Consider the following 22,535-nt stretch of genomic DNA (forward strand, 5'->3'; position numbering starts at 1 on the left):
GTTTTAATTTTTTTTTAACAAAACCATATACATTTCTCAAACAATTCAATAAGCAGCAATTCATTTTAAAGAACTTAAATGAAAGCACTATAAAAAAAGAATAGAACAAAAGTAAAATACATTTTATAAAGGAAGCTTTGGAACGGCAACATAAAATCTCAGGTGTCCAGTCTGCGTTTCTTCATGTACTGTCCTTGTCTGTACGGACTGATGGCTTCACCTGGGAGGTTGAAAAAGTAGATTGAAGACCACAAAGTTCAGCCCACAGCTCAGCAACACCTCTTAGAAGAAATCTCACCTGGTCCGGCCTGATACTGGTTCTGATGTTGAGGTCTGTATTGAGCCTGGTCCTGTCCTTCACTGTACGAAGGGGCCTCCTGTGGAGGTCTGCCGGGGCCCCTCAGAGGGGTCTTACTGCGCGTCTGCATCTTGTGATTCCCAGGCGTGCTCGGTATGAGCGCTCTGGAGGGAGGGCCGCCTGCAGGGACATCCAGCAAATCAGTCCCATCCAGAGTGAAATCCCAGAGCTCGGCATCATCTGCAGAAAAAAAGACAAACCAGTCGCAGTGAGTGAAGCTGGCTGGCAATCGGTGAGGAGACCACACGTCAAAGTATGTGTGTAGCCTTCTGGCGGCGGCGGCTTACATGACCTGCTAAATGTTCGTCCCTGCTGCTGGGCTTCCTGTGTCCAGCTGAGGTGCCGTCACTGTGCGCAGGTACATCTTCAAGACCTGGAGGAATGGATACATCTTTATAAAAAACGCTACAACATTTGCTTCTAAAAGTTAAGGATAAAGAGACACGTAAAACCTGGACGACGAACCCGACACAATGACATAATGCCCCATGTTTCAAATCTAATGTTACACCTGTCCTGCAACTTATATATTTCCTATTTTCATTTTGCAGTCTATTTCACTAGTGAGGCTTCAAAATCCAAGCATAAAAAAATAACACACATTGCACAACTTTTCAACAGTTTCAAGTGAGTTTGATATTTAACTATTTTTGCGGCATTAAATGGTAATTTCTTCTTCGACCTGCAAGCAGAAACCTGCTGTTCTCAGGTAAACGATCTCAGTGTTTGCAGAGTATTCAAGCTGAAATAAAGAAAAAAAAAAACCCATCCAGTGCAAGGTAATTTGAGTTGGAGACTGCTGCTATAAACAGAATGGAATCACTCGTGGCGAAACATGAAACCCTCACCTCCGCTGGATCCTCCTCGTCCAATAGTGACCTCTGTGTCCTCAGACTTGTCTTGATCCGGTTTCTGCTGCAGACTCTTGGTCTCCATCTCTCTCCTGAACTTCTCTTGAAGCTGCTGCTGTCGGAGCTTTCTCAGCTGTTTGGGGTCTGTGTGCGATAAAGACCCGCCGGTGTCTACAGAGTCCATGACAGGTCTTGGAAAACAGAGGAAACAGATTGGAGGTGATGCACATTTGGATGCACAAGAGTCATACAGCTCTTTAGGAGTAAAATGTAATCCCTTTCAAGGTACCTAAACAAAAATATTTGTCACGACTCTCTGGGTCTAAATTTGTTACTATAACTGCAAATTGTGGAAAAAAAAAAGTGAACAGAATTCATTTATACCCGCAGTTATCATTGTATATTGAAATTATTTACATATACACATTAGAAAAGTTTAGTGCTAGTGGCAACTCTTTCAGTGCTTTTCCTTTCTCATTTAGGGTTCAGGTCCAGTCGGTGTACGGTTTGAGTTGCCAGGAGACAACAAACAAATATGACAACAGGATTGTTTTATTTTAAATATCAAAATATTTTTGGTTTATATTAGTGACTGCGTTGATGAAACAACTGATTATGTTGAAATTCAAGAATTATTCAAAAAGTAGATTTGAATCCAGGCATATTTCTTACCTGAAAAACATAAAAGGTTAAAATCAGGCATTCTTTACACTTTCAACTTTGTACAAACCCGGTGTTTACCTGGAGTCATTGTTTTCCCTCTTACTGTCAGCAGGGTCAGCAGCAGTAGGAGTGTGAACCTCTGAATAGTTCTGGTTGTGGTTGAGGACTCTGGGCTCCAGTGGCATCCTGCCAGGACCAACCGCAGATACAAGCTTTCCCGCTCTGACCAGACTGGAGTACCGGGCCTTCTCCACGGTGGGCTCGCCCTCGGAGCGCTTAGTCTTTGCCGGATCTAGAGGAGGACGGGGCTTTGTGTAGAGGAGAAGATTCAGCACCCAATAGCTTTTTGAATGAGAATAAAAACACAAAATGTTAAAATATGATAAGACTGTGTCGGACCTGTTTGGGGATCTTGTTAATGGCTATGAGGTATTCTTTATCCAGGATGCAGTTTCCAAGAGCATTACCGAAGCATCTAAACAACCAAAGAAAACCCACACACAAATAAATTGAAACAGTTTTCTTATTACAAAACATTTTTAGAAAGACTGTATATATGCCAAATGATTTTTCTTCATGTTTCATACTGAGAATACATATAAAAATGCAAATTCGAGTACTTCAGGGCTCTCTTCATGCCATCTGTGACCGCTTCCTTTCTCGCCTTTTCCAGCGACAGAGCTTTAGACTTCAGTCCTTCACTGACACCGTAGCCTACATCTTCATGAAACGACCCGTCCTGGAGGAAAAGTACACATTAAACACACACTCATGTGGACAACAAGTAGAAAATAATACATAATGGGAAATAATAATCTCCACCATGTAAAAAATATTGTTAAAAATTCAAATCAATTTAGTAAAATAAGTTTGGCTTCCTCTGACCTTCAGCTGCACTTTGACAAACGCACTGACTCCGACATAAAACTTCCCGTTGATGATGTCTATAAAGTCTGGAAGATAGACATGTTTTCTTAGTGTGACTGTGTGGAAATGTCTTTAATCTTTAATGACTTTAACAGAAGTCTCTGGTTAAAAACAAGCTTTACGCGGCGTACCGACATTCTGCTGAGAGATGGAGTGAGACCATCCGTTGTATCCGAACATCTCATTGGCCAGACCGATTACGCGATGCCCTTCAATATAGCAAACCTGGAAGAGTCCGTTCAAGAGTTGATATGAAAGTGAGAGGTGGAGAAATTAAACTTTCTGAGAAAAGTCAATCACATGCACTGTTCATGTTATGTTGGTATAATCACAATTGTGTGATTATACCCTAGCTGACAGGAAAACATCTAACTTTTCTATTGTTCACTTTAAACTGGTTTTACCACTGTACAGACAAAAAGGCAGAGAGATGAACAAAGACTTGCCTTCTGTCCTCCTCCTGCCATTCTGCTGCTGATGTACTCTGGTCCCAGCTTCTGTCGCAGAGCTCTGTGCACCGCCTCATGCTCTTCAGCTGTGTAGGTACACTGACAACACAGTAAACAAATAAGCACGCACACACACACTCACATATAGACCATGACATAATAAAAGAGTGTGTGGTTTTTCGGTTAATGAGTAACACCCTGACCCAATGTTGTCGCACTGCTTTCTGCAATTACAAGGATTTGAATTTGATTTCCATCTACACAGCTGATACAGTATAGTTATATATTGTACATATGTAACAACAGTTTGGAACAATGTATTACAATAAAGTGTTAGTCTCTTCAGTACCAGTACAAGCTTATTTTTGCAGCCAATCACTGTTCAAATCCACAGAGCTTTATTTAAAATTGTCCTATTATGGACAGTACATTGTTGGAATTGGGTTTGGCTTTTTTATTTGTATTTCACTGAAACATTTCATACAACGTAAAACGATGCAGAACGATGTTTTTTTCCCAACCTAAAGCTAATTAAAGGGGAAATTAAAAGAAACTGGATGACATGGGTAAAAAATGACTCCCAATCCATAAATAGTTTGAATTCTCTTTTCAGTCATTTTGGGACTGTGGGGGTCAGGAGCCTTTCCCAGCATGCACCGGGTGAAGCAGCTGTGCGTCAGTCCACTAACGTGTTCCTAGTTGATTTTCTGCACACATGAGTTGCATTTGAATGAGTGAGTCTGGTCAGTGACAGAAGGTTTAAGTCAAATGAACTGTGTAACGTGACGTACCTGTCCGAACCACGTGGGTGCCGTGGAGCTCCTCTCCTCGGCGGTACTGGACATGACTGCAGAGATCTCCTGTTGTCACTGAAAGAGACTGCCATAGGTCATTACTTCATACTTAATGCACACTACCGTGCTTACATAAACACAAACTCACCAGTTAAAAGTCCTCAAAATAGATTATGTTGTTGAATGATTGTCAGTGCATTTATTACATTTAAAAACCATCTGCTGTTTGTTTTTAATGACGACGGTCTGAACTTCCCGCTCCGACACCCGGAGGAGGAGTTTGTGCTGCCTTCACGTCCTGTCGGAATATAGAGATGTCATTGAAATGTTCACGTAAGAAGTTCATGGTCAAAACACACTGAGGCAAAATCCAGTTTTTTAAATAATATAAAATATGTGGACAAATTTACACGTTTTTTCTTTTCTTTTTTTACCACACAGAGTAGTATGCTATTAATTTTATCCCTGGTGCTAGAAAATGCATGATCGCTTTGCAGCCATGGTTTTCTACATGCTATCACTACTTTTTCATCCCTTCATCATTACAATTTTTCCATATATTTTTTTTCCATATAAATTGAGTATAAAAGAGGGCAACTACACAGAATATTATGAAGTCATTTATTATTGTAAAATTAAGACTTGGACAGACCTGCCAGTCACATTTTTTTGAGTCTAAGCATAGCAGAATTTGACCTTTGACCTCTAATGCTGCAACAGAGGGGTGCATGGATGAAGAATTTAAGTTGGTTCCCTCCACACAAAGCCAATGAGATTTTTCCATTTGGATTTTGGATTATAGCAGAAACAAAGCTCTGTGGCAACACAGATTCATAATACTTAAAGGTTTTGTTCAGGGAGATAATCTTCACAAATGAATACCACATTATTGGTGTTAGAAAGGTAAATGTAATCACCAGAAGAAGAATAAACGATTGTTAGGCTATAAACTAACAACACCGTGGTTACATGGAGTTTGAGTATACACAACGAGGCTGTCAAGGCAGATTAGTCAAAGTAGCGACCCCTTGTAGTCGCATTCAGCCACTTGTTAGCAATGCCTTTCTAAAGATACCTAAGCTTCAAAGTTCATGAAAGAGGGTATCCTCTGGCGTATCTTATTGTAGAACAATACATTACAATATTTCAGTGTGAAAGGATGTCCAGGCTTTTTGAATGGAAACCCTCAGGGTCAGATATGAACAACAGCAGGTCGTCGGCGTATATTAAGACTTTGTGGACATTGCTGAACCTCAAAAAATGTTTTGACGCAAAGCTCATGCTGAGATTGAAAAGGAGATGGGACCATGGTCAACCCTGTCTGGTGCAGCTTTGAAGGGTAAAGTAGCACAAGTGGGTATTGTTGGTCCTCACTGATACCTGTGTTAGAGTTTACAGTGTTTGAATCCAAGGAATTATCAAGGGGCCAGTCTAAATTTGCAAAGCAATTTAAAAAGATGTCTATATTCGATGATGTGTGCATTCAATGAAATTACCATCTCTGGGGATTGGGAAAAGGGCCCTCTTTATCAAATTTGATGGATATTAAAGAGACGTTGCAGATTGTAAAATGACTACCTACTCCCTTTTATGAAACCTGTGCGGTAGGATTGGCACTGGGTTGGGTCTTTATCTTTATTTACAAAGCAGAAATTGTGGTATGGGTCATAGATGTAGGGAGTTTCTTTTGTATGAGTGATTCTATATAAAGGAAACAAAGTTAGTGGGTCAGTTGAGGGGCAAATGTCTTATAAAACTCAAACCATTCAGACCTGGTGCTACTGTCTCCAGTGATGGGATACATGATTAGTGTGCTCTCATGGTTAGGGTATAAGTATTGCATTTGTGTTTTGAAACTGTATGCGGCATAGTCATTGGCTATTTATTTTCATAACTTGAGTGAAGTAGACAACGATATATTTGCCAATCATCATGTTGGTTATATGTTAGTAAACTGTTAATGCTGCTGGATCAGTGTAAACTGGCACACAGTAGGGGCCCTTGATGAAGCACAAGTGTGAGAAATAAATTGAGAAAAATATTCTCCATTATATTCCAGTGTCCCCCATGGGACTATATAGTCAACGGCGAAAAACAGATCTTTTTGATCCTGTTAAAATTAATCCATGAATTACACCTGATGTTTGTTGATTTAAAAGATACTCTTGCAAGTCAAAAAAGTCTCATTCTGTCATAGTTTTGTTGTAATATTTAGCTCTTTGTGAAGCATCTCAGTGACCTTCATCTCTTGACTCGCATAATACTCTTCACAAACACCGACATGCCATTATCTCAGCTTGTTTGCTAGATTTGTAACTCAACTATGTTCCATGCAGAAATGTAACGTAATCTTAACAGATGCGTTTTTCCCAGGGACTATTTTTATCAGCCAGAAAGCAAAAGGAGGAGCAAGACACGTTGTTTGTGCGACACGTCCTGGGACGAAACACACAGGCATCGTAGCGTCAGCAAGAGACGTCCCTTTCAGGTGTGTAGTGTTTCTGATTACGTATTCAATCTTATACTTCAACAGTTTTATGACAAAATAGGCAAAATAGGTCAATTCATCATTAATCATTTATTTAAAAAATAAACAAGCCGCGTTCACATTTAATAGGATTTCTTTTATGATTATATAAGACAGTGATGAGAGTAACTCTGAAATGTAAACTCTGACTTCTTGCAAAGATGTTTTGGAGGATTACAGTTGTTCAAAAAAAACATTGTTTGCAAACAGAAATCAAAGTAACAGTCACTTGACGGGAACAGTTTTCACTAAGACATTGACATCTTACCTGTCCTTAAAACCTTTTCTCTTTGTCTCAAGAGTTTGAACTCTCTGGTTTCTTTTGTGTTTTCACAATAAACGACAACAACTAATCATCTCCCACATTTTTTGCAAATACAATGCTACAAGGCCCTTATGCGATCCTACAAGCATTGCTTAATGAGACCCATAAAAGTATCTTTTCCTGCAGGTCTTGCAAAGATGCGGCTTCTCACCAGTTAGGCTCTTATAATGTGGACCACCAAGTCTGAAAGGTCTTCCACATGTTTTACAAATAAACTGCTTCTAACGTGTAGACTTTCAACTCACCTTTACATCTGAAATTTTGACCATGCTTTGCTTAAATTTGGATTCTCCTTGAATAAATAAGAGGTTAAATTAATCGTATTGCAGAATGGCCCCTTTTTTATTATTTGTTATCTATCTATAGAGGCAAGTAGGTGTCGCAGACCGAAAATACTAGCAACAGTAACGGCAAAGGCTTTTCTGTCAAAAGTTAAAATATCATTACTTTTACCTTTGTAATTTACAACCGGATATTATGGTGCTCCTCACTCAAGGCTAAAGTTATGTTAAGTTTACAATGGAATATTAAAATAAGTCTGTATTTAATAGTTGTATTTCTAAAATAATTACATAAAATAGTTTACACTACACAATGTAATTTAATGTATTTTATTACATCACCATAGCAACGTATTGTCATGTGTCTTGCGTGTCGTCTAAAGTGTGGTCCGTCTGCTGTCTACCGTCTGCCTGTGAATGCACCATTGCTATTGTAACGATAGCTTTCAGATTAAAAGATTGTGAAAAATGTAACATGTGAACAATTATTCAATTACAAAAGTGATACTATTTTCAGTTTTCAATCTCGTTTCCCTTCCATCAAACTATCTAGATCAGGCTGTCAGTCTTTTAAACAATGCACACTAGAACTACTTACAAAAAAAACAGGATGCTGGTATTTTTAAAAATTGACATTTGACAAATGCACACACAACAATCGGTCAGCCACATCACACTTAGTTTAACAGCCACTTCTGTGCACTCACTGTAAAAAAAAAAAAGACTAATAAGACATAGATCTCTGTAATATTTCTGCAGAATGCTGCTCAAATATACTGAGATATACGTAGATAAAAGTTAATTGATACAACTTTTAACCTTAGTACAGAGTATTAAAGCACCTGGATGTGCGTGCTTTTATTAAAAAAAATGTGTGGTTACAACTGGAACGTTTTTGCGGCAGTGATACAGCTTTTTACCTGTGTGCCTCTTCATATGGCCTTTCAAGTTACTGCTACTTCTGAAATCTTTCCCACATGTTGTGCAAGTATATGGTTTCTCACCTGTGTGGGTTCTAATGTGGCCTCTCATGTCACTGTTACATCTGAAACCTTTTCCACATGTTTTGCAAATATATGGTCTCTCACCTGTGTGGGTTCTCATGTGGCTTCTCATCTCACCGCTACTTCTGAAATCTTTCCCACATGTTGTGCAAGTATATGGTTTCTCACCTGTGTGGGTTCTCATGTGACATTTCATGTCACTGCTACATCTGAAACCTTTTCCACATGTTTTGCAAGTATATGGTCTCTCACCCGTATGAACTCTCATGTGGACTTTTAAGTAACTGTTGAATTGGAAACTTTTCCCACATATTTTACAAGTATGCGGCTTTGTACATTTGTGTACTATCATGTGTCTCTGCAAATATGTCTTACACTTAAAAGCTTTCCCACACATATCACATTTGAATGTCTGAGTGTTACATTGAGTTGTTGACATAGTGGGATTAAATACATTGTTTATGTAACAGTTGCTTTTGTGATGTTGTTTCTGTTGTTCTGGCTCTGCATTAGTTGATCCTGAGTCTCCATTCTTGCCTCCGTCCTGATCTCGGCTCTCAGCTTCATGAGAGTTGTGAGAGAGGAGCTGCTGGTCATCATTTGGTTCTGATACCACAGAGCTTTTAACTGAGATGATGCTTGAAGGCTCTTCATCCACCGCACTCTGACTGTCATCGATACTAAAGTTCAGAGTCTGATGATCACTGTGGTCGCTTTCCTCGTACGTAGGAGTCAACATAAAGGCATCAGTCTCCTGCTTCAGTACAAGTTGCTCTCCCTCCTCACTGGTGAACCATTCATCCTCTTGGTCCAGACTGGAGTTCCTCTCCTGAACACAGACCTGCTGGTGAGTGAGATCCTCCTCCTCCTTAAAGACATGTTGTAGTGGGATCTCTGGAGGGACAAAGGACAGAAATGAATGGTATTCTACTGTGATGATGTTGGATTTTTAAATAATATTGATGTTTACACACCTATCCTGTGTAACTTCAATTCAGGTTTCAAAACGATATCCAGCAGTCTTCGCTGACGCTGGATCTCTTCTTCATACTCGACGATTGTTCTTTCAAAAACTCCTAATATTTCTTCAGCAGCAGCAGTTAGTCTCTCGTTGACAAAATCTCTTAAATACGGAACTAAAGACATTGTTGTTCTTTAATAATTACAATTGAGGAAATTATCTTCACTTAGACTTCATCATCGTTTTCAAGCTAATTCAATAAATACACACAGATGACGCTACCAGGTTGTGTTGTTTACTTCCGCTTGGTGTCACACTGTTTAGTTCCGACAACTGACGTGCGGGATCTTTTCTTTCCGCTTTCACCGGATGACATTTTATCATTTTATTATAACATCAGTGGAAGGATGTATTTCTTGCAAAATTCAAAAATAAATTTGGTACGACTTAATAAACTATTTATCTGAACTAACAGGCGTCTTTTGTTGTTGCTTCTCAGATAATGATTTAGATTTTGTTTAATACAAATAAACATTGGTGGAAGAAGTACATTGACAATCTGATCATGATGATAATGTGATTTGTGTAATGTCGACAGGGAGTTAAAAGTGACTTATATTTAATTACATTCAAATGAAAAATCTTAAAAAATAATAAAAGTATTGAGAAAACATTTTGCTGTATTATCCAGCTGTGTTTCTCAGGTGTTCGTCTCCTCCCCTCAATGCCCTTGTCTCGATCCAGTCTGCTGGTCCTCCCTCAACACCTCACAAATTGGCTCCTCAAATGGTTTCCTGGAAGAAAGCAAGAATGCTTTTAGTCCCCTTTAGAACATGGGCTAGTGGTGCACGTCAGCCTCTTGTGGCTAAAATAAGTATTACTACAACAAAACATAGTACAGAAATGCTCCATACCTACCTCCTCTCTGATCTTGACTCTCAGCTACTTGAGAAACAGGAGCCAGTGGTCACTTTCCTCATAAGTAGGGGACAACATAAAGGCATCTGTCTCCTGCTTATGTACAAGCTGCTCCTCCTGACTCAAAATATTACAACTTCTCAGAGATGACAGATATGTTGGATATAATTTGAATGTGCAGAAAGTGTTTAACATGAGCATAAATCTTCCTGAAATACACATGAGTGATGAAAGTTAGGGTTTAATAAATTAGATTAAAATGAAATAATGTATTATTGATGTGTGTATGTGCCACATGCATATTTAAAGAGGTTACTTTCCAAAACAAAAGACATTAAAAGGGACAGAAGAGTAAATCATGCCTCCGTGTGTTGATCTACATTAATGTGAAATGTTGATCGAGAGGAAAATAAATATTTGAAAGCAAGACAGAATGTGTAAGAGCCTTAGATGATGACATTATGATGAGATGAGATACTTTTGCACTCACACTTCCCTAACCCACTACTTTCATTAGCAGCATCAATTAGTTGCTTGCAGTATTCAGCTGAAATATGCAGTGCAATGACATAACTTTTATGGACCAGGAAGATTCAGTAAAGATATTCATGATTTCACGATAAAGTTGACATATACTAACTGTTCTCCGTATATGGGAGTGGCTGTATATTTTGTGATTTTGTTTTTATCTATATTGTAAAAAGATCGATTGACTTTTGACTTCACTCACTCTTCTTTTCACACGTTTTCACTCAGAATAAATTGTGCAATTCTTTTTTTATACAGAAAAAATCACTGAATCTTGGGTGATAAACAGTACATTTAGTATATTGCCTATAGTGTAAATGTTGGCCTCTTTGATCCATTGATAGATGAACTCTTAGAACACATGAATGTCAAGGTTTGGTGTTTCCTTCAGCTCTTCACTTAAATCTAATGCACTGAAGGGTCATCTGGAATGTAGGCCGACTGTATGCCTCAGCTCTAATTGCAGTGAAATTTCTCACGAGACCCAGTTATTTACATCACGGCCCATCTAAAGAGCGGATTATCAGCAGAATGCCAGGCCTGCGTTGACAGATGGCAAGACACCCACTGTGATAAACGGCATAGATTGGGGTCAGGGATAGTATTGGGCTATCTACCTTCTACTGTGTCAAACACATTATACAGCCACATGCATACAGGAGGCCAAAGCATCAAGTAGACTACATCTACAGCTTTATTTATGGGGTAAAGCACTTTATGTGCCAGGTGGAGTCCATGCAGGGCAAGACAACATTCACTATATTATGTGTTTTGTATATTGAGTCCTTGTGATTCCCCTGTTTTGCATAAAGCTATAACCACACAGTGCGCGTTCGCGTGCTGCTCTCGTTCGCGTCCACGCGCCCAGGTTTGCTTTGCATCTCGTCAAAACAAAGCGGGGGCGAGAGAGAGAGAGAGAGAGAGAGAGAGAGAGAGAGAGAGAGAGAGAGAGAGAGAGAGAGAGAGAGAGAGCATGCTTCATGAATGAGTCCCCCTCTACCGCACAGCGGGTTGGATCCTTCATCCTCCTGCACCCCGACGGGGAACAGTAAAGCATCCAGCCGCTGATGAACCAGGACAGAAAACACTTCCCACCAGCGCCGCAAGACCGATTCTCCCCTTCAGGACCCGAGAGGACACGGCACGGTGAGTCCGGGCTGCAGACATACGGCAACTTTGTGGCCATTATCATACAGGTTTATGTCCAAAGGTGGGCTCTGGGATGCGTCTGTCCCAGTCTGTGTGCGTGTCCACAGGACAGTCACGTTGTTTACAGCCTCACTTTGCCTCATTCTTTCGTCCACACAGGTAGAAAAAATAGAAAACCCTCCACGTACGCACGACTGGCAGAACATTCCTCCCTGTAGGAATAAACGTGGACTGTTGATTGCGTGTCTGGGCGATTGATTGGCTCTCTTATGTGGAATAAACATGACGGGGATAGTACAGTGGGGTATCAATAGGGCAGAAATGCAATATAGAGACTGATATCAGGTATAAGTGTTATTGATCTGACTGAGGTCGCTTCTGAAAGAAAAGGAGGAGGGGTGAACAAAAGCAGAAATGCCCAGACTGGCGTGGCATGGCATGTCGGGTAAACAGTGGGTGATCTGTCGCTTCTCAGCATCTGGCTTGAGATGGGATCTAACTGTTTTGAAAACTGCAGACCAATCCTCCTGAAAACACACCAATCACCATTTTTTTTATAATGCATGCATGGTGGCATGAAGAGGAGGCTCGTGTGGTGTCTTTGTCTGTGGAGTGACAGCCCAGACTGTTGTTCCCCCCTCTGACCAGAGGATGGTGCTTTACTATGCCCAGTATGTTTCAATTGGGAGACACCCAAATAGACTATAATACTTTTACTGTCATACTGCCTTCGTTGGTTTTACTGGAATAATTCACACACACACACACACACACACACACACACACACACACCCACACACCCACGCTCACACTCCCAGGCTACTGTACATGCACACACATGCCTTTACCCTCTGATGCAATGTTGTGTCACTGTGTTACGGTTGGGGCGTAGCTTGAGCTCTGATTGCAAAACACTCTTCCATAGTTTTCAAATAACAAAATAGGGAAACAGAAAGCACCCGGATGATTTCACACTCCTTTATTGGGGTCACAAATGTGTGGCTTTATTTTTTCTCCTGGGTCCCCGTGACCATAACTTTTACTTTAATTTGTTTTATCTGTGTTTTATTGTGTTCCTTATTCTATTAATTGACTCAAATAAGTGGTAGCAGGACTACAGTGACTGTGTGAGGGCCTGACACAGTGCCCTCACACAGTTTTTCTCTGATGCCTCACACATCTGCTTCATCCACCGGCAATCACGCCAGTTCACTTTGTTTGCCTTTGATGAGACGTTTACTCTCAGTCCAACCTTAACAACCTTTTCTCCATCATCTCTCCTCTTATGTTCAGATGCTTGATGGACTCCGGCGGAGGCACGCCTCCCGGCCCTCCTCACGACCCCTGTCACTTAACTTCAGCACCTTCTCTGCCCCTCCCCCGAGCCCAGACATGGACAGCAGCAGTGAGCATCCAATCCGGAGGTGAGGATCAGATCCTGGGATTAAAATTTCACAACACACAGAATCCTGGGAAATGCATGAAATATTAATTTACATGCATGGAAATCCCAACGTTTCTTCTCCCAAAAGATTTCATGAAGGAGCTTAGCTGTACTTGCAACACATGTTGACCCAATGATAACGATCTCCTGGTGGGATGTTTGTATGATGTACTTCTCATCAGTTTGTACACTTGCTTTCCATGTTTTTTGTGTCTGTGTCTATGTGGGCGTGTAAGAGGGTCTGTTGTTTACTGCCGTGCTGTCATCAGAGAGTTTGTGGACTGCGTGGGCTTGAAGTCCAAATGTATTTTGCTAAGAGTGCTAGTTTTCATCAGTAACTTTAGAAACTACTAAAACAGTGGTATTTATTTTATTGTTTTTTTTACACTCACGTCCTGATGTGAGTTAGGATTTAAGAGGGGAGTTTGTCTCACATAGAGCTGGTCCGAGAAATTGACATGGGCTTATTGCAGATATATTGTATCAGTGTAAATGTCGGCTGATTAGTAATACGAAATATCTGTACTGAGATGCCAAAAATACATTTGGATGTAGTTTTGATTCTGTCCACCAGAGAGAAATTATTTTCAAAATGTCCTGCTCTGTACAATTTGTGCTATTATCTGTATATTTATATACATATATATTTTCTGTATATAATATTTATTATTAGCTGATGTATTTTTATCACTAAGTTTAACATTTTGGGAAATACTTGCTTTAGCTTTCTTGACGAGAGTTAGATGGGCAGATTGATACGACTTCTCATGTCTGTACGGTAAATATGAAGCTAAACTTTACAGCTCACATTTTTTTAAAATCTATTCAAAGACTAAAGTATAGAAGCCACAGTCGGTACAGGGGTTATGTGCCAGACTATTTTGTTGTTGGGTGCAGTGATTCCCTGGAGTCTTTAACTGGTTTCCTGGGAATTTCACAGTGACATGAAGTCACATATAATAATCAAGCTGTTCCAGTTTTCAAGCTAAGCTAAGCAAAACAAAAGAGAGAATAATATCAATCTACTAACTATCAAACTAGGGGAGTTGTAATACTATCAAACTAGGGGAGTTGTAATATACAGGTGATATTTTAAAGGAAATATTGATATTATGTTAATAATACACATATGATAATATGTAAATAACCCAGCGCCTTTCAAATCATGCTTTTTTACAGTTTTGATTGGACTCTCTTTCCCCCTCCCTACACTCATATTTTGAGTAAATAATTTGCACAAAAAGTGACAAAACGCCCAATAGACGGAGATAAAGATGAATTTAACTAATAGCATTATTTCTTTCTTTTTTTTCCAATTGTTCTATAGATAACAATAATATAAGCATTCTATAAGTTTAAATTGTTGTGGCCATGATAATTGTGTAAATATCATAGTAAATATTTCAAAACAAGCTTATACATGATTAGAAAAAAGATGATTTTCCAACCTTAATAGAGAGGAAACTGGACATTTACACTCTCAAAGATCAATATTATTATCAGCTTCAAAGATCCAGTAACAGTCGGGCTTCAGTCTCACACATTGCAGCTGTGCTGAAAATGGAAGAGCAGGAAAACCTTCGTTATTGTCCTGCATTGTGTCACTACTTCCTATCCCTGTTGTTGTTGTTAATAAGCCGAACAACTTCCTCCTCCACGTCCGCCTCCTCGCTGTACAGTTTCAAGCAAACCAAAGTCCCAACTGCTTCAGTCTGGTTACCCTGCAGGTCCTCCGGCATCCGAGCTCTGCATAAATATTTGTTTGCATCAATGGTTGTTTTGTACGGATTATTCCACCCATCGATGCATGTTCTATTGTTTCCTCCTCTTCTGGGACCTCGGGCAGAACACTGGCCCACCTCTCTGCTTGGCTCCACCCATGCTGCTCTTAACGGGCTGCCCCTCTCTCACCATGCATCATTCTGTCCTACTTCTTTCCTCCTCTGTCACCGGCCGCTCTTTCTATTGTCATTGTGCTCTTTCTATTGTCATTGTGCTCTTTCTATGCTGTCCACTACTTAGTGCAAACTCTTGTTTCTCTCCACTTCCTCCATATCTCCACCTCATGAGGACTTTGCACCGGCTGAAGTTGATGAGCTCCCCCAGCCTCAGCGAGCTGGGGAAGAGCGAGAAAGGTTCACCAGAGGACCGAGGAGAGAAGCAGAAGAGGGCAGGAGCCAACGCCACCTGGAACAGGTACACCAAATACAATCAAGATGCAAAAAATGTAGTGGCTAAAATGTATTTTAAACAATTATCTTGACAAGTTTGTGTGCGTGTGTTGTGTTGCAGTATCCACAACGCTGTCATAGCAGTATTCCAAAAGAAAGGTTTGGCAGATAATGAACTCTACGTCCTAAACGAAGGTGTCAAGTAAGTTTATTTAGAAACAGTCACACCCATTCACACAGTGCAGGAACAACATCCTTATTTTGCTGTCTATGTCATTATAATGACTGCTGTCATTTTGTGCCATAATTAGTATAATTACTGTTTTGTCCTACTTTTGCTGACTGAACCTTTTTTCTTGTGAATAGGTTTGTTTGTGTAGGTGCACTGTATGTTGGCCTCAGGAGTCATGTGTTCATAAAAGTCCAGTAAACATATTTTCATTTACAGAAGAGCCACAAGGAATACAGATATTTGTTAAACTACACAGAAAACTCTCGATAATAATGCAGGAGAACAGGGTGCTCAGTAGATTGCTTTACATCCTGTGGTTGTATTTCATGCAATTGCACAGTTACATTTAATGTTGATTAGTTTCAGGTTGTAAACACTTTATTCACACAAAATAATGGTTGAGTACTGTCCATCTTCTATTATGATTGTTGTGTTTGAGTCATGAAGTGAACATTTGTTTCCTCAGGCATCTGTTAAAGACTGAGCTGGGGTTTTTCTTCACAGAGTACCTTCAGGTAATACTCTTTTAATATTGAAATAGGATTGGGATTATGGCTGCAAATCACCATTCAGATAAAGGAAAGCAGTCCAGTTTGAGATATTAATATTTAATGGCATCTTTTCACTGTATTTCACAGAACCAGTTGCTGACAAAAGGCATGGTCATACTACGGGACAAAATAAGGTTCTACGAAGGTAAAGCTGACTGGATAAATGGTCTGAATACCTTTTGTAGTGGTCTGTGCCTGGGAGTTAAACTTGAATCAAATATCTTTTTGTCTTGTTCCTGTGTGATTGATGCAGGTCAGAAGTTACTCGACTCTCTGGCAGAGACCTGGGACTTCTTCTTCTGTGATGTTCTGTCGATGCTGCAGGCCATCTTCCATCCGGTTCAGGTGCACAAACATCTTAAGAGTCGGCTGTTTTTTGTCTTTGCTTCCCAACAACCTCAGCTAATCAACCTTGGCTTTTTTCTGTGTCCTTAATGTGTGCAGGGTAAGGAGCCCTCTGTCCGACAGCTATCTCTGCTTCACTTCAGGAACACCATAGTCTTGAGTGTAAAGTTAGAGGACGCCCTGTCTCGACCTCGGGCCCGTGTGCCGCCCTCTGTTACACAGATGCTGCTTATTCTTCAGGTAGGCCTGCAGGAAAAACGTAACAGCCTGTATTCTCAGGTTTGCTTATTCTTTCTGTTCCCAACCAGACAAAACGGTACCAAATTATGTTTTTGAACTTTGCACTCGTAAAATAAATACGAGTGAACCACTAACACAGATGATAATTTTAAGCTCCGATCTAATGTCTACACATAAATACATCAGACTGAATGTCATAAACACACCAAGGGAATACAGTCTTAATGGAGCCAATAATTGAATTAAACAAACTATTTGTGAGATTTGTAATTCTCAAATGTCAATAGTTGATTTGTATTTAACGACTGTTTTCGATATCAATTTGATCCTGTGTGCTTTTTTGTAATTATTATCAACATTTAATCAATAACATGTCAAAAAAAATTAAATAATAGAAATCCTTGTACACAGGTTTCTGATTCTGTATCAGAGTGACATTCTATTATTGTTTATTCTTATTATTGTTCATTGTGTCTTAGTTTGTGATCTACAGTCATAAAAATCAATGTTATTTTATTAATACTGATATATAACAGACAAAAGCACTATATTCTTACATTTGAGAAACTACAAGCAGAAAATGTTTGATATTTTTATCTCATAAACAGTTTATTCTCTAAAAAATGTAATTTATTATTTCTCTCATGGTCTTGATTGATTAACCACCAAGGGGACAAATTTAGTTGGGACCAACAGAAACCATTAAAAAGACTTTTAAGCCTGTCTCTGTCTGTTGTTAGGGGGTCCATGAGTCGCGCGGTGTGAACGAGGACTACCTGAGGCTCGAGTCCCTGATTCAGAAGGTGGTCTCGCCCTACCTGGGCACGCACGGGCTTTACTCTGAAGATGGTGCTGAGGCCCATTGCTGTGTTCTGGGTGAGGACCTGAACCCAGAAGCAGAGTAATTATGCCATCTGTCTAAAGTGACATATATTAAAGACCTACCCTACTCTTTCAGAGAAGCGGTCACCGTGGGGCTGGTCCAAGTCTGCGGATCAACCGTCTAAAAACCCTGTGGTACGATCTAAAAGCTACAACATCCCTTTGCTGCTGACCCCTGTGGCTGAGTATGACCCAGATGCCAGCTCTGTTGGCAGTGGAGGAATTCGGCGCCACTCGGCCTGTGAGATTATAACATGCCTGGAAGAACAAGGACTGGCCTACGCTGACTTGGCCTCAGGGTCTGAACTCTCTGGCCCCTCCTCCAACCGGCTGTGTGTGGGCTCTCACTTCAATGGTAAGACACAGAATAAGATGTCTCAAAAAACTAAAATCATACTGTTATAATCCATAATAATCCAAAACCCTCTCATACACAGGTATTGTACAAGCGGGAGCGAGCGCCATGGCCTTGCCTCTTTCGTCTCCGTCTATCCTTCATTCCTCAGGAGCTCTGCACGGCACTGAGGCCACGACAACAATGACTGATCTCAGTAAGGGTGCATCCTCCACGCCGCCCAGTGAATCTTCCAGCCCGGAAACCATAATTGGACAAGGGCTCGAGTCCGCAGACTCAGATTCAGATGGGATATTTATTGATTTTCCACCTCACTCCTCAGAGGCTATGGGTTACTGCCGCGAGAGCAGACAGAGCACTCTGTAGCTGTGGTTGCCTTCAGGGCAAAATATTAAAATATTACAGCTACTTTTGATTAAATTGGTACCATCTTCCTTTCTTACTTGTCCATTCCAAGTGCTTTTACTAATGAGTGGGAACCTCGCAGCTCTAAAATGTCAACTTTTTAAGAACTAACTAAGAAAATATATTTGGTCCAGTTACATACAAAGCAAATCCTAGTGGAATTATTATTAAAGGACTGGAATGTTTTCCTAGGTTTTCAACCTGAGGACACTGTAGTTGCTTTTTATCCTGAGCTTTCAAATGTTTTCATAAACATGAATTAGTCAGATTATGTTCTTAAGGGATACATCTGGTGATATTCCATATTTCTCTTATGGACAAAAAATCCTTTGAAAAAACCAAAATCAACAATGAATTGATCCCAGGAAGTTTTGCCTGAAGCTTGATTAATTTACCACTCCCACAGACCTCAGCTTTTTTCCCAAAATCTAATAACACATCCAACACCTGCCACACATTTTTCTTAATTTTGACAACGTAGCCACGGTAGTTTATTTTGACTCAATCCCACATACACATTAATGGTACGTTAAATACTCACCAGATCATCAAATGCTGAAAATAGTCCCCAACAAATGCACCATTTACTCCTGTTATTAAAAAACTACAGTACCAAAGAATAATTCTGCTTTCTTGAATTTAAAACTATTCATTTGTAACCCATTTTTAAATATGTATGTCTTCACTAGAAGTAAAAGGGACTGGGGCTGAGTTTCACAGACACACTGCTGAAGTCCGAAAGTATTGACTGATGGACTTACAAATTGGTGGTTTTGGTCTTTTCATGAGATTTGATGACAACATCAAAAATATATAATATAGTCAATATTATCCTTTAATCCATAGAGGAGCATGTTAATCAGAGTTATGAGGTTTTCAAACAGCATCAGTTTCATACCTCTAATGAGGAGATGGCTGTTAACAGCCACCATTTATCTGGAAAAGTGACAGACACTTAACATATTTATCTCTTTGTATTTGTGTATTTTGAACCTCATAACAGTTTTATATTTCTTGTTTTATGTTTTGTTGTCTGCCTCTTGGCAGTAACACATTAATGAGGTCTTTTGTTCTCTCTTTTGTGCGATATCTTATGAAAATGTGGACTGTTGAATTGTTTTTTATCGTCAGCGGGTGTCATAGAGGTCTAATGCAAACATCTCTTCTTAGAGCAAATATCAGTGTGACAGCATTTGCTTTTCTGTATTAGCTCTGTACAGCAGGACTTTGAGGAATGTTTATTGTTTACATTTGATAAAGACATGAACATTTTGACTGAATGTCGTCTCACACACTGTATTTTGCACCATCACTACCTTGTAAATAGAAATGCATTGCTGGCTTTTAGGACAGCTAGATGGTGTAAAGTGAGCTGTTACCTTTAAATGAATTGAGATTTGAATAAGGGCTTTTTAACTGAATCTTTTTCAAACGATGTTTTACCTCAAGCGTTTTGTACTTTACTTTTTTGACAATCTATAATGTCTACGGAGATGTACTTTGTATTAATTTGTTATACCAGCCCAGTCAAAATTAAATAAATTTGAACAGTATTTGAAAACATGGGTTATCGCCTTCTATTTTAAACAATGAATTTATTATAAATAGAATATCTGCCCTCGTTGATATTGCTTTGTGTATGTATGAGTAGTAACACAGTCTTCTGATGTGGTTGGTCAGTAAGAAGTGGGGATCCATAGTCCCAGCTGGATTTAGTTTTAGCATTTAGTCAAGCGTCACTCATCCACCTATAATTGAGGGCTGCAGCCGGGATTTTAGAAATACTGAGGTTATGAGTATGAACCCTCACCAATGAACCTTCCACCTCCGCCTCATCCCAGGAAACTTTGACAAGACACCATGAAGAATTATGATTTCTCATATTTTAAATCTACATTTTTAAAAGTAAAAAAAAACTATTATTTCCCAAAATAACCATCATGTGTATATATTTGCGCTTTAAGATTAATTCTTGACAGTGGCAATAGTTCATCTTTAACTCAAGGTTAATTTACTAGATTTCTTTCAGACCTCTTAACTAAAAAATCTAATGAATGGAACTGGAGTTTACATGGACTCACTGTCCTCAATAGAGACTACCATCGCAGTTATCTGTCAAAATAAAAGACATGTTTGGAGAAAGAAAAATAAAATACAGTCGATTGAAGCCATGCTTTTGTTTTGAAAAGACTGACCGGAAGTATTGGAGTTCGCTGGCGGAGCGAAACTGTGGAAGAAGCTAGAAGCTAACAGCTAAGCTAACAGCTAAGCTAACTAAACTACTACTCTCTGTGACCGAGCTGCTTAGAGTTTAAACACTAAATGATTAAAAGTGCTGTCTTTGAAACAGTTTGACCGTCCTAGTCAACTCGGTAAGACATCTTTGTTTGAACAATGTTTTCATTTAAAGTTAGCTAACAAACAGTAGCTTCAGCTCTGCACTAAGTGGAAGTATCGTTAACCCTCAAACATACACACATTATGAAGCCTGTTAGTGGGAGAGTTGATGTTGGACCAAAGTTACCTCTTATCTGTCAGACTCTGTCAATGAATGAGACTGAGCCTGCTGTGTTTTGGTTTTCAGATCTGTGTGTGTGTGTGTGTGTGTGTGTGTGTGTGTGTGTGTGTGTGTGTAACCTTGGCTGAGGTCCTCAGTGTCTCTGGGTGTGGGTGAGACTGGCCCCGTGCCAGTCCTCTGTAGATGAAGATGTCCCTGGCCCAGCGAGTGCTCCTGGCCTGGATCTTCGCCCTGATCTTCCTCATCATGCTGGTCCTCAAGCTGGACTCTAAGATTCACTGGAACTGGTTCCTTATCTTCCTCCCCGTCTGGACCTTTGACACCATCCTCATCCTTATGCTGATAGTGAAGATGGCGGGGCGCTGCAAGCCTGACTTTGACCCCCGCGACGGAGAGCAGAGCCTGAAGAGACGGTTGTGGTACCTAACGGCCCTGCTGCTGAAGCTGGCCTTCTGCCTGACACTGTGCTCACGCCTGGAGAGGCTCATCGACATGTGGGTCAGTGTGCTGTGTGTGCCTCTGTGGGTACTGTTGGGTGGGGCGCTGGTGGAGCTGGGACACAGTGTTTTCCACTACAGGAGGGAGTGAACCAAAGGACTCTGCAATGCAGGACTTTTGAAATCCAACAGAGGTGACAAGAGTTAAGCTTGGGATGCACCAATCTCATCTACTGGATTGTTACCAGGGCCGATACTGACCTTAAAATGTGGATCAGGTATCAGTCAGACATGACAGATCCACATTTATTAGCGTTTCTTTGTCAATGTCACCATACGCTTCACTGTGTCTGCTTCAAGTTACATTTTAATCACAGCAGGTTGCACACTGACATGGGGTAGGGGCCTCAGTGAGTTCTACAGTGTGTTTTATAGGTTTATAGGGACAAAAACAGAGCACTAGTATCGTTAGGTGTCTGTAATTCTCTGATACCATTTGTTCAAAAGGAAGATTTCATGTAGACCTTTTCACAGTGTGGCATCTTTATTTTGGCGTTCACATTGCCTTCAGGCTTGTTAAGGATAATATGATTTTTTTTAACATAAGCTAGACCTGCATTGGCAGGTAAGACTGGGTTACACTAACTGTTGGTCCTCAGTTCACCTTTAATTGTGGGATCCTTATGACCCTGAAACTAGATGTGTATTAACAGTATGAAATTATCTGCTGTTGGCCACTAAGCCATATTATAACCGTTTGTAAAATCACTGTTAAAACGTTCATCACTATCTGATCATTTCTGTAAAGAAACCTCACACCTTCCATGTGTGATGGTACGCACATGATGTATCACAATTATTTGTCAGTAGTTTCCACTCCAGGATGTCCATCTGCCACTGACACAATTTGAATGTAAATCCTTAACTTCCTCTAACTATATATCAACTATTGTGGCACCATAGTTCATGACAATCGATGCAATAGTTTTGGTATTGAACCAACATTGTCATCTCTAGACCCAGGACGCTTAAGTAGCAAAAAAGACAAATAATGGAACTTTAATAATATGAAATGCAGTTGAGACATTAACACTAAGTTGATATTTTTGAACCATTTATTGAGAGGTTCTCATCAGAGTATAAATCACACTACCAAGTCTTATCTTAGGAAATAAAATGTATTTACAACAAAATTTTCACATACATTGGTTTCAAATAAA

General features: G+C 39.9%; 4 protein-coding genes across 5 annotated transcripts; 2 read left to right on the forward strand and 2 right to left on the reverse strand.

Annotated features, from left to right (window-relative positions):
• Position 1: 1 nt before the first annotated feature.
• On the reverse strand, positions 2-4,335 carry rad52 (RAD52 homolog, DNA repair protein). 2 transcript variants are annotated; one of them, XM_054620825.1, is made up of 12 exons: positions 4,191-4,335; positions 4,040-4,117; positions 3,246-3,347; positions 2,931-3,024; positions 2,758-2,825; positions 2,493-2,611; positions 2,272-2,347; positions 1,951-2,180; positions 1,207-1,400; positions 651-731; positions 299-538; positions 2-220 (listed from the first exon to the last, which is right to left on the reverse strand). In XM_054620825.1, the coding sequence occupies exons 2-12, from the start codon at positions 4,091-4,093 to the stop codon at positions 159-161; spliced, it is 1,320 nt and encodes a 439-aa protein (XP_054476800.1). In that variant the 5' UTR covers positions 4,094-4,117; positions 4,191-4,335; the 3' UTR covers positions 2-158. The 2 variants fall into 2 exon arrangements, with proteins under 2 accessions (XP_054476800.1, XP_054476801.1); XM_054620826.1 differs by having other exon boundaries at positions 4,040-4,127.
• Positions 4,336-7,524: 3,189 nt separating this feature from the next.
• On the reverse strand, positions 7,525-9,412 carry LOC129108902 (zinc finger protein 3-like). The gene is made up of 2 exons (XM_054620827.1): positions 9,154-9,412; positions 7,525-9,073 (listed from the first exon to the last, which is right to left on the reverse strand). The coding sequence occupies exons 1-2, from the start codon at positions 9,323-9,325 to the stop codon at positions 8,037-8,039; spliced, it is 1,209 nt and encodes a 402-aa protein (XP_054476802.1). The 5' UTR covers positions 9,326-9,412; the 3' UTR covers positions 7,525-8,036.
• Positions 9,413-11,535: 2,123 nt separating this feature from the next.
• prr5a (proline rich 5a (renal)) lies at positions 11,536-19,901 on the forward strand. The gene is made up of 11 exons (XM_054620824.1): positions 11,536-11,732; positions 13,029-13,159; positions 15,250-15,375; positions 15,472-15,552; positions 16,049-16,097; positions 16,221-16,278; positions 16,387-16,478; positions 16,578-16,718; positions 17,459-17,594; positions 17,677-17,955; positions 18,038-19,901. Exons 2-11 carry the CDS (start codon positions 13,029-13,031, stop codon positions 18,319-18,321), a joined length of 1,377 nt encoding a protein of 458 aa, XP_054476799.1. The 5' UTR covers positions 11,536-11,732; the 3' UTR covers positions 18,322-19,901.
• Positions 19,902-20,560: 659 nt separating this feature from the next.
• Positions 20,561-21,470, forward strand: tmem60 (transmembrane protein 60). The gene is made up of 2 exons (XM_054620834.1): positions 20,561-20,732; positions 20,945-21,470. Exon 2 carries the CDS (start codon positions 21,062-21,064, stop codon positions 21,464-21,466), a length of 405 nt encoding a protein of 134 aa, XP_054476809.1. The 5' UTR covers positions 20,561-20,732; positions 20,945-21,061; the 3' UTR covers positions 21,467-21,470.
• The last annotated feature ends 1,065 nt before the right edge of the window (positions 21,471-22,535 follow it).

Source organism: Anoplopoma fimbria, chromosome 19 (genome assembly GCF_027596085.1).
Source record: "Anoplopoma fimbria isolate UVic2021 breed Golden Eagle Sablefish chromosome 19, Afim_UVic_2022, whole genome shotgun sequence".
Classification (NCBI taxonomy): domain Eukaryota; kingdom Metazoa; phylum Chordata; class Actinopteri; order Perciformes; family Anoplopomatidae; genus Anoplopoma; species Anoplopoma fimbria.